The 18241-nt window shown below is 40.4% G+C and overlaps 1 protein-coding gene across 5 annotated transcripts in view; it reads right to left on the minus strand.

Moving 5' to 3' along the window:
• Window positions 1–18241, minus strand: part of sbf2 (SET binding factor 2) — a 709984-nt gene that overhangs the window by 372386 nt on the left and 319357 nt on the right. For all 5 annotated transcript variants that reach the window (XM_086007986.1, XM_086007985.1, XM_086007989.1 and 2 more), the window contains exon 6: window positions 11480–11585. In XM_086007986.1, coding sequence (XP_085864112.1) covers window positions 11480–11585 — 106 coding nt within the window. The remainder of the gene's footprint in view (window positions 1–11479; window positions 11586–18241) is intronic.

Here is an 18241-nt window from a genome sequence, read left to right on the forward strand (position 1 = left end):
GATGAGGAGAAACTTCTTCACTCAGAGGCTAATAAATCTATGGAATTTGCTACCTCAGAGAGCTGCGGAAGCTGCAACATTAAATAAATTTAAAACGGAGATAGACAGTTTCCTAGCTGATAAGGGAATTAGGGGTTACGGGGAGCGGGCAGGGAAGTGGACGTGAGTCTAGGTTCGGATCAGCCATGATCCTATTGAATGGCGGAGCAGGCCCGAGGGCCCGAATAGCCTATTCCTGCTCCTACTTCTTATGTTCTTATATGTAGTAAAAAGTTCAGCCCCTAGCACTGGTTAAGAGGGATACTACTTGTCACCACACATCAATCGGAGACTGTCCCTTTTACCCAATTCTCTGCCTCCCAACTCATTTCCAATCCATACCATGAGGTCACCTCCAATTGTATGTGTCTTAATTAGCATTCTCTTGTGTGGAAATGCACCAAATGCCTTTTGAAAATTTATGTATAACATCCAATAATCCTCATCTATCCATCAACTCTTTGACTCTTGTCAAAGTATTAGGTTAGTGAAGAATGGAGTTAACTTACATTTATAATATAAGGGGTGATTTTAACCCTATCCACCAAGTGGAAACCAGGCAGGCAGTTAAAATCAGCCAGGAGACTCACCCACTGATGCCATGCTCTGTGCCCGCTATCTTCTACTTTAACCTGCTCTTCTGAGCAGGCAGTGAAGAACCTCTGCCTAAAATCACGGACTTCTCTTTAAATATGCATGTCAGGATCCGATGACGTCATCGGGACCCTACTGCTATTTTAACTGGTGGCCTGAAGCATTGGGGCTTTCCCGCTAGGTAAAGCTAGCAGGAAGAGGAGCCAGGGCCAGACAGGTAAGTTTATTTTTGCTACTTTCCTTGACGGTCCAGAAGAAGCAGGTGTGTACAAGCAAAGTTTAGGCCTCTCCTGCCCAGGCTGCCCGCTTCCTGATCGAGAGAACACCCCCCCCTTACTTAGCCGAGTGTTGGGGTCCTTTCCTTTGGTCCTGGCTGGCTGCCACCTAACATCTTGCTCCTGCCCACTAGGTATTTCTCACTTCTTGCCAGTTTAGGGCAGGGAACTGACCAGGGCTTTGCAGTTGAGGCCTGGCAATTAAAATCACCTGGATCTCACACTGGCGAGGTCAGGGGCGGGGGCAGTTGGCGCTTACCTCAGCCCTTGCCTGCATAATTTCTGCTCCAAATTAAAATTGGGACTGTGCTTGTTGTATGGGCATCTGTTCTGTAGTATTTAACATGACTTTTGAAGGTTATTTTTTGGTTGGGATTGAAGGGAAAAAGCTGATGCATGGAAAGAACCATCATCATCCCTTTTCCTATACTATACACAGACGGAGGTATTTTTACCTGACGTTGTTACCATCTTGTCAAAAAAATTAATAAAGTGTACCCATTCAATGCTCGCATTTGGCCAAATTCATATAAGACTCGATGTAGAGCAACAACATGTTGATACTAAAACATGACAGTCTCCAAGAGGTCCTTCTGCCCATGTTGCTTCATTTTTGTTGTTTTTGCAATTTTATCTTCCGTCGTCTGCATTGTGCCTCCAAGCTGTCCCTGCTCGGAGGATAATACATTCTAGCCATTTACATTTTAATGGGTACTATTCCTTTCCCAGTCAACAATACCAAAAATGGACATGCTCACTTGCCGTAGGAATCAAAAGTGTCAGTGTCAACTGAGACTAGAATTCACACTGGAATTTCCATACTGAGATTCACTTCATGTTGTGAACAGTGTACCCTAGTGAAACCATGTTCCAGTTGATTTTGAATCAGTCATTCTTTATTGCAGTGCACATAAAAACCAGCAGGTGGCAACAATTTCATGAATTGTGTCACGGATACATTTATAGGCCAGAAATTCCTTGATCCGATTTAAGGCAAAATTATGCTGAAATTTACGCTGAAATTGCCTGAGAATCTCATTAGCATACGCTGAAGCATAAAAGCCGTAAAACAAACGAAAATCAGCATAAACAATCAGCACTAGGAAAGCCTGGAACATATGGCAACTTGCTTCTTTCAGTCCCTCTTTACCTTATTGATGTTATGAAAATTGAAGTTAGAAGCCATCAAACCACCATTTATGCACATTAAGCAGAGCACTTTTAAGGAAATGCTATTGTGGAAGCTTTTCTATTTTTAATATAGAAGATTTTGAAACCGTAAAAAGGAATTCAAATATATAGAAAATCCAGTGCAGGTCCCAATGAGGACATTTTTTTAAAAAAAAGTTAAGAAAATCGCAACAAAACACCAGAAATAGTGACTTCGGGTCCTGCTGCGCCCAAGATCGAAAAGCTCACATTCTCTGGTCTTTTGCATAGGGTCGGCGTTACGGTAATGAGCTTAGTGGAGTTTCGGCGGATGTAATTCGGGAGCGGTGCAAACAACAAGGAAATTTGTGCGTAGCAAAGTTTAAGTGTAAAACCGCGTAAGCCACTGACATATAAAAGTTCCTCAGAAGACACGGCGCAACTATGCTGCTGTTGTGCTCAATTTACAAGGAGATTCCAGGCCATTATATGCATTGTCTTTTAGGTTTTTTATAAATTATTTGACACGTTAATTTAAGCCTGTTAAAAACTTGTTATAATTATCTTTCTAAAGACTTCTAAATCTAGTAACATAATTTATTATATTTATTAGTGACTACCCTTCAAAAGTACTTAATTGGCCGTAAAGCGCTTTGGGAAGTCCTGAGGTTGCGACAGGTACTATATAAATGCAAGCTTTATCTTTTCTTTATAATCCCAATAAAATTGCTGCTTTTCCAAACTAAAAATATTCCCTCCAAACAAGTCAGTAAATTCAGCAGAAAATGAGAAATAGGAATGCTGGGAAAAAGATAGTATAAATAACTTGTCTCCCCCTTCATAGAATCATTTTTTGAAGTGTAACCAACATTTTTACGACGATATATTGGGCCTAACTGCAAAAACTTTAAGACACCAAATCTGCACGACTCACAAGCAGGCTTTCCTTATGCTTGGTTTATGATACTTTTGAAAAGAGGGCTTTTTCCAATATTAAATAAGCCTTTTTCTCATTGTTGACCAATAAAGGACATTTGAATATTCCATTAATCATAGAAGCATAGCCAATGATTGTGTTATCTGTGCAGTTTACCCATTTCAGAAATTTACACCCAATTAGAATATATATTTCAGATAAAAAAATAAAGACACTTTTCTACCTTAACACTTAAAACTGCAAAAGAAATCAAGGGCTTTTGAACTTCTTTCCAGTTATTTTTCCAGAAATATACTTAATTTTAATGAAACAATACCCTTGGTTTGCCATTTTTGGGAACTAATTATTTGATTTTTTTGTTTTTAAACTTCTTTCAGAAAATCTATTACTAGAAGAAAAGGTTTTTTTAATTAAAAAAAATAATTGCCCAATAGCAAATAAGAGATTCAAACCCATTCCAGTCAGACTGTCGATAGCAAGTGTCCAATTATGCACGCTCTTCCTAAATGCTGTCCCCAATGATTCATTTCATGCCCTTCGTGCAAATGCTGGTGCTTTTCTAGCGGTTCTGGGGAATGTTTCCCTGAAAAATGTTGAATTTATACATTGAAAATGATACTTTCCAGCTAATTTTATACACTTTTACGATTCATACATTTTTAATGTAAGAAACAGGAAAATTAAGTGACATTTGGGTTTTCAACTGATTGAACAAACTTCACTAAAAGTGGCCTCAAAAGTAATCTTCTCCCCCCAAACCCTACCCCCAGTTCAAAGGCACTCTATCGCATTCAGCCAGTTCACAGAAATTGCCTTATCCCCTCCAACCTCTTATTCAGTTCACGCTGCCAATCTCGCTTCCACTTCCCACTTTTTTCTTCTATTCATTCTTGGGACATGAGCGCCACTGGCGAGGCTGCATTTATTGCCCATCCCTAGTTGCCTTAGGACGTTGGTGGTGGTGAGCCTGCTACAACCACTGGAAGCAGGCTTGATACAACTGAATGGCTTACTAAGCCACTTCAGAGGGCAGTTAAGAGTCAACCATGTTGGTGTGGGACACAAGTCACATGTAGGCCAGACCAGGTAAGGACTGCAGGTTTGCTTATCTCAAGGATATTAATAAACCAGTTTGTTTTTTATGACAATCCAACAGCTTCATGATCACTTTTACTGACACCAGCTTTTTATTTCCAGATTTTTTTTAAATTTTTTTTTAACTGCTTTGAAATTCTTAGTACCATGGTGGGATTTGAACTCACATTCTCTGGATTATTAGTCCAGTAAAATGATCACTACACTACCGTACCTATATAATTCATGCTAACCCTCACCTCCTATGACCCCTGCTTCATGTTGGTATTCTCTTCCCACCCCTCCCCACAGTTCATGCAGTGAAATCTCTCAAATCATGGAAACTGATGAAAACTTCAGCTCTTCCGCAGTAATTACGCTGTTAAATACCCCGTTAAAAGTTAGACCCAAAAGCATGAGGTGTTACTGGGGTTTTAACAGTGTATTGACTGCTGAACAAAGGTTATGGCCCTGAAAAACTAATTTAAATTTTTTGCAGTGTCAAATTTATTCATTTTAATAAAAATTTAAATGAAGAAACTTTAAAAAAAGATTTACACTTTTTTTTTTAAAGTTTCTTCATCTTTATTTCAGGTTTGCCTTTTCCCCATGTGAGAGTTCCAATCTTTGTTCTGCGCTCTCTAACATTTTTAAAAAGAATTTTAAGAGCCTACCCACTTCCTGGTTCGCTGTTTGTGAGAATTCTGCGTTTTGATTGGCTGCCAAGATAGCACGTTGACATCACAGCAGCTCGCACTATGGGATTCCCACTATACTACGTTGATTTGAATTATATGTCAGAAAACCCAAACTTCGACACAGGAATCGCAAGGTTTGAAAGGAAGTAGGTGAGCACATTGCAGATGCCCTAACTATAATCTTCTAAAGTTCTCTTGATTCAGGAACCATTCCTTTAGATTGGAAAATTGCACATATCACTCTGCTATTTAAGAATGGTGAGGGGGAAACCAGGGAATTATAGACCAGTTGGCCTAACATCTGTTGTTGGGAAATTGCTAGAGTCTACAATTAAGAATAGGGCGACTGAACACCTCGAAAATTTTCAGTTGATCAGAGACAGCCAGCAGGGATTTGTGAAAGGGAGGTCATGCCTGACAAACCGGATTGAAATTTTTGAGGAGGCGACGAAAGGAGTGGACAGGGGAATGTCTCTGGATATTATTTATATGGACTTCCAGAAGGCATTTGATAAAGTCCCACATGAGAGACTGTTATCTAAGGTAGAAGCCCACGGAATTGAGGGCAAATTATTAACCTGGTTAGGAAAGTGGCTGAGCGGTAGGAGACAGGCAGTAGGGATAATGGGTAGGTACTCAAATTGGCAGGATGTGACTAGTGGTGTCCCGCAGGGATCTGTGTTGGGGCCTCAGCTATTCACAATATTTATTAACGACTTAGATGAAGGCATAGAAAGTCATATATCGAAATTTTCCGATGACACCAAGATGGGCGGCATTGTCGCAGTGTAGATGAAAGCATAAAATTACAAAGGGATATTGATAGATTAAGCGAATGGGGAAAACTGTGGCAAATGGATTCCAATGTAGGCAAATGTGAGGTCATCCACTTTGGACCTAAAAAGGATTGAACAGGGTACTTTCTAAATGGTGAAAAGCTAAAAACAGTGGCGGTCCAAAGAGACTTGGGGGTGCAGGTACATAGATCATTAAAATGTCATGAACAGGTACAGAAAATAATCAAAAAGGCTAATGGAATGCTGGCCTTTATATCTAGAGGATTAAAATACAAGGGGGTAGAAGTTATGCTGCAGCTGTACAAAACCCTGGTTAGACCACACCTGGAGTACTGTGAGCAGTTCTGGGCACCACACTTTAGGAAGAATATATTGGCCTTGGCGGGAGTGCAGCATAGGCTTACCAGAATGATACCCGGGCTTCAAGGGTTAATTTACGAGGAGATATTACACATATTAGGGTTGTATTCCCCAGAACTTAGAAGGTTAAAGGGTGATCTGATCAAAGTTTTCAACATATTAAGGGGAACAGATAGGGTAGATAGAGAGAAACTATTTCCGTTGGTTGGGGATTCTAGGACTAGGGGGCATAGTATAAAAATTAGAGCCAGACCTTTCAGGAGTGAAATTAGGAAACACTTCTACACACAAAGGGTGATAGAAGTTTGGAACTTTCTTCCACAAACGGCAGTTGATGCTAGATTAATTGTTAATTTTAAATCGGAGATTGATAGATTTTTGTTAACCAAAGGTATTGAGGCTTTTGGGGCAAAGGCAGATATGGAGTTAGGTTGCAGATCAGCCATGATCTCATTGAATGGTGGAACAGGCTCGAGGGGCTCAATGGCCTACTCTTGTTCCTATGTTCACACAAAAGTTCTCATTTCTATTTTTATATGCAAAAATAGAATCACACTTCAAAAATTATGATGCCTCTGTAAATGAAAATTACTTGGGATGATGTTCTTGGAGCTCCAAATCACAATATCATACAGAATCAAGATCTGTTAAATGCTTAACTTGTTTCTAGTCGCATAATTTGACATTTGATGTTCCTATTATTGGGCAGTGTAAAAAGCTGTGAACAAAACATTCAATTCACCTAATAAAACTTCAGTCAACAGCTAAGAATACTACAAAACATATTCAACTGCTAATGGTTCTGGACCATATCCATTAAAAACAGTTCCATCTCTCCAGAGAATTACAAATTTCCCAAAAATACATTAGTAGGTACAGTACTGTAGTCCACGTAGTAGTGGCTTGAGAATGTATTTTTCCTGATGAAATATTGCTGCACGAAAGTATATCTTTCTAAAAAGTATGAGCTGTTCTATGTTACGTAAACATTTGTACACTAAATAAATACCTAATGCCAGTTCAAATATCCGTGAGCAGGCATTAACACTTCATTTCAGTATCAGCATTTTTGATTACTAGTATTTCCAATGTTATTTATGTTCTTTTCCCCAAATGATTTCTATAGTTTTAATTTTTCACTAATAAATTCACACATATATGGTGACGCAAGTTAGACCACACTAAATGTTCACATTTAACAAATGTGAGATTGTTACATTACAGACAAATGATTATAAAAGCAAACATATGACAAATAAAAGTATTCAGGATATTGCACCAGCAGTGGTTAGGCGCTCAGGAATTACAGGTCTTTTGCGGTCTTACAATAAACCTAATAACATACCATTACCATCATGCTGTGCTTTTCCTTCTACGGACTTCAGTGAAATGAACAATTATATAAACTGATATTTTTAAATAAACAACAAATTGCATTTATATAGCACCTTTAACGTAGTAAACACAAGCTACCATAAATTTTAGACACTGGCATAGGCAGTTCTTGTGCATAAGGAAGCAGGAAAACCTGCTTTTCCATTGATTTCTTGTTGTTTCTCTTAAGTCACTGCACCACTTACTCAGGTTGCTGGTCAGCCTGTTCACCAATGTTCCATTTAAGCTGCACGCTCTGAAGGTCCCACGCAGCCAGTGAGCCGGCTTTTAAATAGAAAAAACACGCATGCGCGGAATTTTGAATTGTCTGCGCAGCATGTTAAAGGGGCCGCACAGGCCAAAAAAAAATTAGACGGAACATTGCTGTTCACATGTGGACTATCATTGTTATTTTTACCTATTTGGTAATGATGCAAATTGTGCAAAAAGAACTTTTCAAGCAATCAAGAGCACAGTTCAGTAGTAGAAGTGAGGTAAAGTAGTGTGCAAAAAGTGAAGTTTTACCATTATAATGACCCCTTTAATTTAATCACAACACTAAGAATTTAAAAACTAACTGCCTCCAAAATCATGTCCACAGTCTACATCAATAACAATGGACAACGAGCTATAGGTGGAGATATTGGGAGGAATGACCAAAAGCTTGGTCAAAGAGTGGGTTATAAGGAGGGTTTTAAAGGAGGAGGGGGAGGTGGAGAGGTGGTGAGATGGAGGAGTTTAGGGAGGAAATTCCAAGTGTGGGATCTTGGCAGTTAAAGGCATGGAGGATGAGTGGATGAGGCCAGTCAAAATAGCGCTGGTTACAGAGAAGGGGAGGGGAGAGGCAAAGCCGAGGGGATTTAAACACAGGATGAAAACTTTAAATTTTGAGGAATTGAAGAACCGGAAGCCAAGGTGATGGGTGAGCCGGCCTTAATGTGGGATATAATATGGGCAACAGAGTTTTCGATGAGCTAACATTTATGGAGGATGAGTGAACGAGGCCAGTCCAAAGAACACTGGACCTGACCTGAAACGTTAACTCTGTTTCTCTCTTTACAGATGCTGCCTGACCTGCTGAGTATTTCCAGCATTTTCTGTTTTTAATTCAGATTTCCAGCATCCGCAGTATTTTGCTTTTGTATTGGAAGAGTTAAGTCTGGAGGTGATAACGGCATGGATTGAAGGGTTTAAACATCAGATGGGCTAAGGCAGGACAGAGACAGACAATGTTATGACAATACAAGTAGGTGGTCTTTGTGATGTGGAGGATATGGGGTTAGAAACTCAGTTCTGGGTTACATAGAATACTGAGGTTGATGGGTGTTTTTGTGACTGGAAGGCTGTTTCCAGTGGGGTTCCACAGGGCTCAGTACTAGGTCCTTTGCTTTTTGTGGTATATATCAATGATCTAGACTTTAATATAGGGGGTATGATTAAGAAGTTTGCAGATGATACTAAAATCAGCTGTGTGGTTGATACTGAAGAAGGAAGCTGTAGACTGCAGGAAGATGGCAATAAATTGGTCAGGTGGGCAGAACAGTGGCAAATGGAATTCAATCCAGAGAAGTGTGAGGTAATGCATTTGGGGAGGGCTAACAAGGAAAGGGAATACACATTAAATGGTAGGACATTGAGTAGTGTAGAGGAACAAAGGGACCTTGGAGTGCATGTCCACAGATCCCTGAAGGTAGCAGGGCAGGTAGATAAGGTGGTTAAGAAGGCATACGGAATGCTTGCCTTTATTAGCCATGGCATAGAATACAAGAGCAGGGGGGGTTATGCTTCAGCTGTATAAAATACTAGTTAGGCCTCAGCTGGAGTACTGCGTGCAGTTCTGGTCACCACATTACAGGAAAGATGTGATTGCACTAGAGAGGGTACAGAGGAGATTTACAAGGATGTTGCCGGGAGTAGAGAATCTTAGCTATGAGGAAAGACTGGATAGGCTGGGTCTGTTTTCCTTGGAACATAGGAGGCTGAGGGGAGACCTTACTGAGGTGTATAAAATTATGAGGGGCATAGATAAAGTGGATAGAAAGGACCTAGTTCCCTTAGCAGAGGGGTCAAAAACCAGGGGTCACAGATTTAAAGTAATTGGTGGAAGGGTTAGAGGGGATTTGAGGGGAAATTTCTTCACCCAGAGGGTTGTGGGGGTCTGGAGCTCACTGACTGAAAGGGTGGTAGAGGCAGGAACCCTAACCACATTTAAAAAGTACTTGGATGTGCACTTAGGATGCTCTAACCTGCAGGGCTACGGACCAAGAGCTGGGAAGTGGGATTAGGCTGGATAGCTCTTTGTTGGCCGGCATGGACATGATGGGCCGAAATGGCCTCCTTCCGTGCTGTAACTTTCTATGATTCTATGAGGTTACAAACAGTCTTCTGAGGCAGAGGACAGGGAGGGGAATGGAGTAGGTGGCAAGGGTAGAGTTGGTGGTCAAGGGTGATGGCTTTGGTCTTATCAATATTTAGCTGAAGGAAATTTCATCCAAGACTGGGCAACAGGAATGGGAGGACCCAAGAGGGAAAGGCCCGCGAGGAGCCATGAGAAAAAATTAAGGAGCTAGAAATAATGGGCTCGGGTCCAGCGTGGCAGTCAACATGTGCACGTGAATGGATACAGAGGGAATTTGGGTTATCTTGACATAATGTTTCAAGCACTTTAGTTCAGTTTGGTGTCCAAACAGATAGCTTGAGAAGAGGAGCCAAATCACATTCAAGCTAAACATATGGGCCCAGAATATGGCGTTCAAATGAATGCAAAACAGTCAGCACTCACCGTCATTAATGTGTGAACCTGACAGCAACTTCTGGCACCCGCGCACGCAGAGTTAAATGTGGAAATCCGGAAGTTGCTGACAGTGATACCCCGTTCCTTTGCCGCTGACCCCAAAATCCAGGCCGTTGTGACTTCCTCAGTTATGTGTATAACTCAGTTACTTTTGAACATAGCTGTCAGTTCTTTAAAACCAAGGAATCCCAGCAGCTATTTAGAGAGTTTTCAATTAGACTGGACTGCTCAACTCACTGAGTCGGTTTCAAATTTTCAAAGAGATAAGTCAGGCCATTTAGCTTCTACAGTTGGTACGGGTTGAAGAATAGGATAGATGTTTATAGCATAGAAGGAGGCCCATCAGGTCCAAACCAGCTCTTTGTTAGAGATATCTGAAGTTAATCCGACTGCTGCGTTCTCTCCCCATAGCTCTGTATCTGCTTCTACTTCAAATATTTATCCATTCTATCGCAGAGAGGGGGGGGAGGGGGCGTAGGGAAGGGGGGAGGGGAGCGCAGAGAGGGGGGAGGGGAGCGCAGAGAGGGGGGAAGGGGAGGGGCGCAGAGAGGGGGGGGGACAAAGTCCGAGAGTGGAGGGGTGGGCCAGCGACCGCAAGCGGGCAAAACAGCAATACGAAGGGAAAAATAAATTATCACTCTTCCTGTTTCATACATGACTTGGGATAATATAAATTAATTACTACATATAGTCTTTGCTCACCATAAAAACTTGTAATCAATCACAAATTATTGCTTCATAAATTTGTAATAAGAATGCACATTCATTTTTGCTGCGGTGTAAATAACATCAAACATCAATTTGCAGTATCAACCACCAATGCTAGCACAAAAATTGAATAAAATTCACTTGCAAAAATTAAAAAAATTTGCATCATAAATTAGGAAGGAACTAATTACAAAGCTTAATATAATCTCAGGGCGCAGTTGATTTTTTTTATGCATTTCTCGTTTCACTCATAATCTCTGACCCAATTAGTCTACTGCTTTGTAATCACTATCAGATCTCCATATTAAATATTGTATCTTATGTCAATTGCTTTAATACACATTAATTTCAGTTCAACTCATGATCCTTTAAATGTATTCAGACCTGTATGTTCTGAAATTTTGTACTCGGAATATGCTGAAGGACAAGTGTAGACATCTAGGAAAGTCATCTATAAAATATCTTAATAAGGTGGACCCTTAGACCAGCATCCATTCTGATTCTAGATAAGATTTGGAAGTGGCTGAACCAGAGCAATTTAGTACTGCCTTGGTACAGAGTCATCATACAACTAATTTGTCATGTGACTCTTGCCAAAGTTGTCAATACGTACATAAACTATATGTTGGAATAATTAACAAAACATAATTAGGAGAAGCATTAAGAAAATTCAGACCTACCCAGCTGTTGAAAAAGAAGAGCCACACTTGTGCTCGTCACAGGAAGACCATCATACAAAGGAGTTTGAATCAACTGTCTATCTCCAGCTCCCAATGAAAATAATTTCTACAGGAAAAAGTTAAAATATGAGATCAAAATAATGTTCTTACTCAATTAAAATAAACAAAAGAGTAGCTGACTGGGCTGAAGCACAGTCAATTCAGCATTGGCCATTCAAAATCAATAGACAGCACAGTGATACAATTCAACACTACTTCAATGACTGTTTACCCTTGATTTCAAAGGATGATGACCATTTAAGACTATTACTTAATCAGGACCATGAGATCATCTTTCCATTTAACAATAAATTGAAGTTATTGCAACAATGCTCGGTGGCAGTGAGCAAAGTACAGTAAATCAGATGTTGGGATTAAAAGGTCAATCTTGAGCCGAAATAGAGAGGTAACCCTGCCTTTATAAACCAGTGGAGCAGTGCTCCGAAAGCTTGTGATTTCAAATAAAGCTGTTGGACTATAACCTGGTGTTGTGTGATTTCTTAGTTATTTTTAATGTTTGATTTGCCAATAGTTCAAATCTATAAATCTGAAGACTGAATTTAGACAAATGGTTATTCAGATTCAGAAGTTACTCAGCAGAATATTCATTCTGTCAAATTCTTTCTACGTGCTCTGAAAATGATATTCCCGGAAGAAAATGAAAATGGTGTTATTTCACCACATGGGAATTTGGCTTTGCAAATGTTTTAAGGTTTTGCCGCCTTCTTGGCAACTGTAATTACCAGTAATTTCATAAATGAAGATACTCAGTTTTTCAGTAATGATTTGTCGTATACGCTAAAGGATTATTTAGCCTTCCTTAGTATGATTCTACATCAAAAAATGATAAGCAGTCAATAATCATTTCAGAACTGACAAATCTAAAATAATTCAATTGATTATTTTATATAATGGTGATGTTATAGATATTTACAGCTTCCACTAAGTAACATGTTTATTAATATTTGCATATAGGACTGTAAATTACAATGTATTTCAGAAAGTTCATTCAAGTGGTTCCCTTTAATAATTTAATACATTGGTTGTAAAGTACAACGGATCTTTTTCATTCTGCTGGTACTTCAGGTGTTTGAGCTTGTGAAATCAAAAATGCATATAGTCTTAGTTACAGCTTAGTTATATTACAGGAAACTTTGTGCTATCCGGCACCGAGCTGTTGCCGTCCCATCAAAACTGCCGGACAAACCAGCGTTAATGTTGAAACATATGGAGATTTTGAGCTCCGTATCTGGCAACAAACCCTGTTGCTTAGCAACAGCTTCTAAACAGTCGGCCGTACCTTGCAAGCATCTCTGTAGCTTAGCAACAGCTTCAGCGAGACCTTGCAGAGCCTGACTGGTGGAAAAAAAAGCAACGAAAAGAAAAAAAACCTAACGAAACGGCTCCTGATTTTTGCCGGTGGCTCGAGCATTCCGGACAGTTAACCTCCAGATAAACCAAAGTTTCCTGTACATGAAGAGTTACATTTATAACATTTCCAAAAGACAATGCAAAACAGAGAAGGTAAACAGCTGTGGCCGACCACAAGATCATCTATCTGCATAAAAAATGTGAATGATAAAAATCTAAATGAACATTAAACAGATAGACTGAATAAACAAACTACAAGCAAATTATTCTGCAACAATTAAGAATAACCATTACAGAAAATACATAAATAATTCTTCACAGCACATGGGTGTCGTTTTGATAAAGAACTTTCAAACTAAGTATTTGCAAACACTATCCAATTTCAAACTTCAGGTCCAGGAATTATCCTGTTGAAAGCAGAATAAAATCAGAATAAATTTTATCATGTTGCACACTTGCTACAGAGGACTAACAGCATGAGCATACTTTAATACAAAATGATGTTGAATCTAAACTTGTTCTTTATTTCACTACCCCTTCAGCAACAATACAAATTGTATATAGAAACGATCAGTGCAATTTCTGCTGCCTATCTTAAGAAGAAATTCATCAATTAGCACTCAAATGTTATTGGTATTAATCTCCACATTTAACTAAAATTCTTCTTGCACCCCAAAATTTTAAAACTTTTACAGGCAAGTTCCTGCTCCCTATGGTTATCAGCATATTTACACTAAAACAGAGTTGAGATTTAAAATGCTCTTGTTTAACAATGAACATTTAATGGCCTTTGCAGCAATATTATACCTATAGTTTTACATATATTAGAATAATCAGCAAAAGCTATTCTCGGTGAAATTTGATTAGGGTATATCCATAGTATGAACTGGGTTGAGGTAATGAATAATATGAATTCTACAGAACAAATAAACAGCAAAGCCACAAGCCAACGTGCACTACAGCACTGACTTTAATACACTATGGTCCCGACATTTACGACTATTACATTACAATTATAAGATAGCAGAATTCAATATGAAATACAAGCTGGCTCCTTCGCATATAAACTCCTTAATATTACAGTGAAGAAAAATAATTTCAATGGTCGTTGTTCATTAAATAGGACTCTGATACATGTAATTGCTTTAATGGGCCAGAAATTCGTGGCCAAAGGCGTGAGTACGGTCGGGGTACTCACGCATCTGGCCGTTGGAAATGCCGGCGTTCAGCATGCACAGCGCATGCGGGGAACGCCGGCATTTCCAGACCCGAGGTCGAGGCACAGCGCGTGCGACTGCACAGGCAGCGCTTGCGCAGTGAACTTTGTAGATTTCATTCATGGATTCAGTGAGGGTAAGTCCTTACAAGTTACACTTGAAAAAAGCAGGTGTAAAGTTGTTCCAAGGCTGCGGAGGAAGATATATTTTATCATGGAGCTTCTGAAATGCAATATTTTTGTTTGGGAAAGGGAGGGAAGTTATTTTAAGAAATTTTAAGTAAGTTTTAAAGTTTAATTTTTTTTTTTTTTTTTTTTTTAAACGGATTTTCAGAACGGTAGGTAGAAGGAGCAATTGTGGCTGTGTGAATGGAATGTGAGAATGAGTTATGTATGTATGTCCACATATATTCCTTTACGTATATGTATGTATGTTTTATATTCCTTTACTAATGTGTATGAATGTATGTTTTTAATTATGATTTTCCAATAAGTTACTTTCTCTGAAAGTCATAATTAAATAATATTCATACACATAAGTAAAGGAATATATACATAACACGCAAAGGAATATATACAGACATACATACTTTCAGAAGCTCCACGATAAAAAAATATCTTCCTCCGCAGCCTCTGGAGCAACTGTACCCATGCTTTTTTCATGTGTAAGTTGTAATGACTTGACCTCACTGAAAGCATGAATGAAAGCGGCGAATTTTACTGCGCACGCGCTGCCTGTGCAGTCGCACGCGTTCTGCCTCTGCACCCCTTCGTTCAGAGGACAGGAAATGCCGGTTTTCCCCACATGCACTGTGCATGCTGAAAACCGGCATTTCCTCCGGCCAGACGCGTAAGTACCCCGACCGTACTCACGCATTTGGAAGGGAATTACTGGTCCAACATTTCACATGTCAATAAAATGAAAAATTTAACAATTGCACGATTTGCCCCCTCGCATCTGCGACTGAGGGTCCAAGGAGGTGCATTGCGCAAGAGGTCATCGTCGTACGTATCCTCACACTGTTCCCTTTCGGGAACTGTATGAAGTGGTGGAAGGATTTATGGCCGGGATTAACGCTCATTCCGTGACCGTAACCATCTTTGAACCAGCCATTAGGGTGGTTAGTCTTATGGCGTGAGGGTTTTACGGGCTCCCACAAGTATCCCGCTGGATGTCCACCCAGAATTTATAGTTGGAGCTCCGACTCCACTTGCCGGGACTGTCTGTAGTGGGGTTCGAAACCCTACTCCTTCTGGCCCAGCGGCGGGGATGCTTACCGCTACGCAAAAGGCCCACTCCGCACAAAAGGTGACACCCATACGTTTCCTGCGCCTTTTCCCTCCCCATGACTGGAGCCCTATGCTGCCACTTGAAAGACCAAGCTATCATCTGCCCTTTTTGCGGCACCTTTGACTTCTCATTACCAATGATGAGCAGGCGCTGCGCCTCCACCTCCTTGAGGAGATTGCTGAGGTCATCATCAGTTCAATTGTGAGTTCTTTTAATGCCGTGAAGTGTGCTCATTCCAGCCATTTCACGTTGCTAATCGGATTGGGCCTTTGGCATAGCGGTAGGATCCCCGCTGCTGGGCCAGATCAGGGTAGGGTTTCGAACCCCGCTCCAGACAGTCCCGGCAAGTGGAGTCGGAGCTCGGGCTCTAAATTCTGGGTTGACATCCAGTGGGATATTTGCGTCCGTGGGTGTGGGTGGCCCCCCCTCCTTGTATAGCTTGTGGAAGCCCGTAAAACCCTCCCGCCATAGGACTAACCGCCCTAATGGCTGGCTCAAAGATGGTTACGGTCACGGAATGAGCGTTAATCATGGCCATAAATCCTTCCACCACTTCATACAGTTCCCCAAAGGGAACAGTGTGAAGACACGTATGACGACGACATTGCTAAATAAATAAATGGAATTAAAAAAATTCTTTTAGGGCTTTTAAAAGTCTTTAAATTGCTTTAATCTGTTTAAAACTGCTTCAGATTCTTCAAAATAATGTAAACATTTTTAAAAGTTTATAAAAGTTACCAAAATCTTCCAAAAACCTATTTAAACTGCTGCTTTGCATGTAAAAATGCTTAGCAGCTTGACAGAAACATTGGGGGCGTGTCCTGCTACAATGAGACCTTAAGGGGCGTGTCTCACTTGCACTGCACGCTCCAGGCTTTGCGCTGGCTGCACTCCTGGGCGGCGTGACGTCATACGCTGCCCGGGATTCTTCTGTTTGAAACACCAATTCCAGGCGTCCCTGGAGCTGATCGGCAGGAGCGCAGGGTAAGTGCATATACGGGGCTTGCATGCGCGGCAAGCCCCGTTCACGAATTTCTGGCCCATGATTGCAGCCATATCTACAGGCTTCTTGTCAAATGCTGTGCACCATTCAATTTAAGATATAATGACTTTTCAGATAGGTTTCCTTGGATTCCAACACAAATGCAGTTGCAAAATGAAAGCTATTACAACTTAATTGGATTATAAACACCCCCCTTGCATGTACACCATTTTAATAACAGAATGCCAAGTTTTTGAATTTGAAAGTAACTTACATATATACAGGAAAAGTTCTGATATCCGGCACCGATGGGACCGGCGTGATGCCGATCTATCAAAAGTTCCGGAGTGGTGAGCGGATTATCTACTCAGGCTGTTTTTAACTAAGAAAAATTTAAAAATCAAGAAATGTGCAATATACAGTAATTGGGTACTCACCTACAGAATGTTGTGTTAAATGGATGGTGAAAGATGCTTGAAGTACAGTACTGCCAGTTGATGGTAATCCATAACTCTTTAATAACTTAACAGTAAAACAAAACTTATAAATGACTGTGCAGTGCACCAAAACTTAAACGACTGTACAGTACTGTATAAAGTACTGTACGGTGGTTGACTGTACACTTATTCCAAGCCAACTGGTTCATCAGGATCATGCAATTCAACAGATTCTTCAGGCACTTCCACTGCTCCAACTCTTTTGGAAGCTTTCTTAAACATGTCCCGGATGTCTGCTTGCTTAGTGGACTCTTGCCTTCTTTGCAGAAAGGTAGACTGCAGAATATGGAACTGCATAACTTCTTGGGCAGAATAGCAAGAACGGCTTTCAGCAAATTTGATGAATGAAGCAAGTTCTGCTGCAGCTTTAGCCCAAGAAATCTTGTTCACTTCAGAAATCTCATCGTCTTCATTTTCCATCACACTTTCCTTTTCTTTCCTTGGATTCAAAACATTCTCCATTATTCCATCATCACTTAGCAAATGCACAACAGCAACTTCTATCGGCATCAACCCACTGCTCAATATCACTTTCACTGAGGTGATGTAGAGGGTTTGCTGGACCTACATCTTTCACCATGTCAGCCATTTCCATTACTGCAGTCTTCCGCGGACAAACATTGAACCCACGAAATTCCTCCTCTGAAGAAGAACCTTCAGCAAACATTACAGAAGGCCACAATCTGCACCAGGCTTGTCTCAAAGTGTGACCTTTCACCAATTTCCAGGAACATGCAACATTAAAGATGGCATCTTTAAGATTGTATTCCTTCTGAAATGCCTGAATACCTGTACTGTCATCTTGGCTTATCAGTCTACGTAGGAAGTCTTTCTTGTAATGACACTTGTGATTTTGGATTGTATGAGAGAAGTTACATTTGGTGGCAAATAAATGGTGAAAATATTTCCAGAAACCAACTCGGATTCATGCGGATGGGCTCTACAATTATCCAGCAATAAAATGCATTTGCTATCTTCAGGTTTCCTTATTCTACGGAAATGTTCCCTCACAGATGGAGCAAAAGTATGATGGAACCAATTTGAAAAGATTTCCTTATCCATCCAAGCATTTGCTTGAGCTTTGTACTCAACAGGTAAGTGCCTCACATTTATAAATGCACGGGGATTTTTATACTTCCCAATGACGAGAAGTTTAACCCGGTGTGATCCAGCAGCGTTCGCACATGTTAGCACGGTTACACGATCTTTATTTTTCTTGTAACCTGAAGCATTAGCCTCACTAGCCCCAGCAAGTGTTGATTCTGGCAAACACCTCCAAAATAAGCCCGTTTCATCGGCATTGTATAGCTGTGCTGGCGACAAATCATGTTGCTGCACAATCCGATTGAAATAATCGCAGTATTCT

Source organism: Somniosus microcephalus, chromosome 15, assembly GCF_052327205.1.
Source record: "Somniosus microcephalus isolate GS21.2 chromosome 15, FLI_Smic_1.0, whole genome shotgun sequence".
In the NCBI taxonomy this organism is placed as follows: domain Eukaryota; kingdom Metazoa; phylum Chordata; class Chondrichthyes; order Squaliformes; family Somniosidae; genus Somniosus; species Somniosus microcephalus.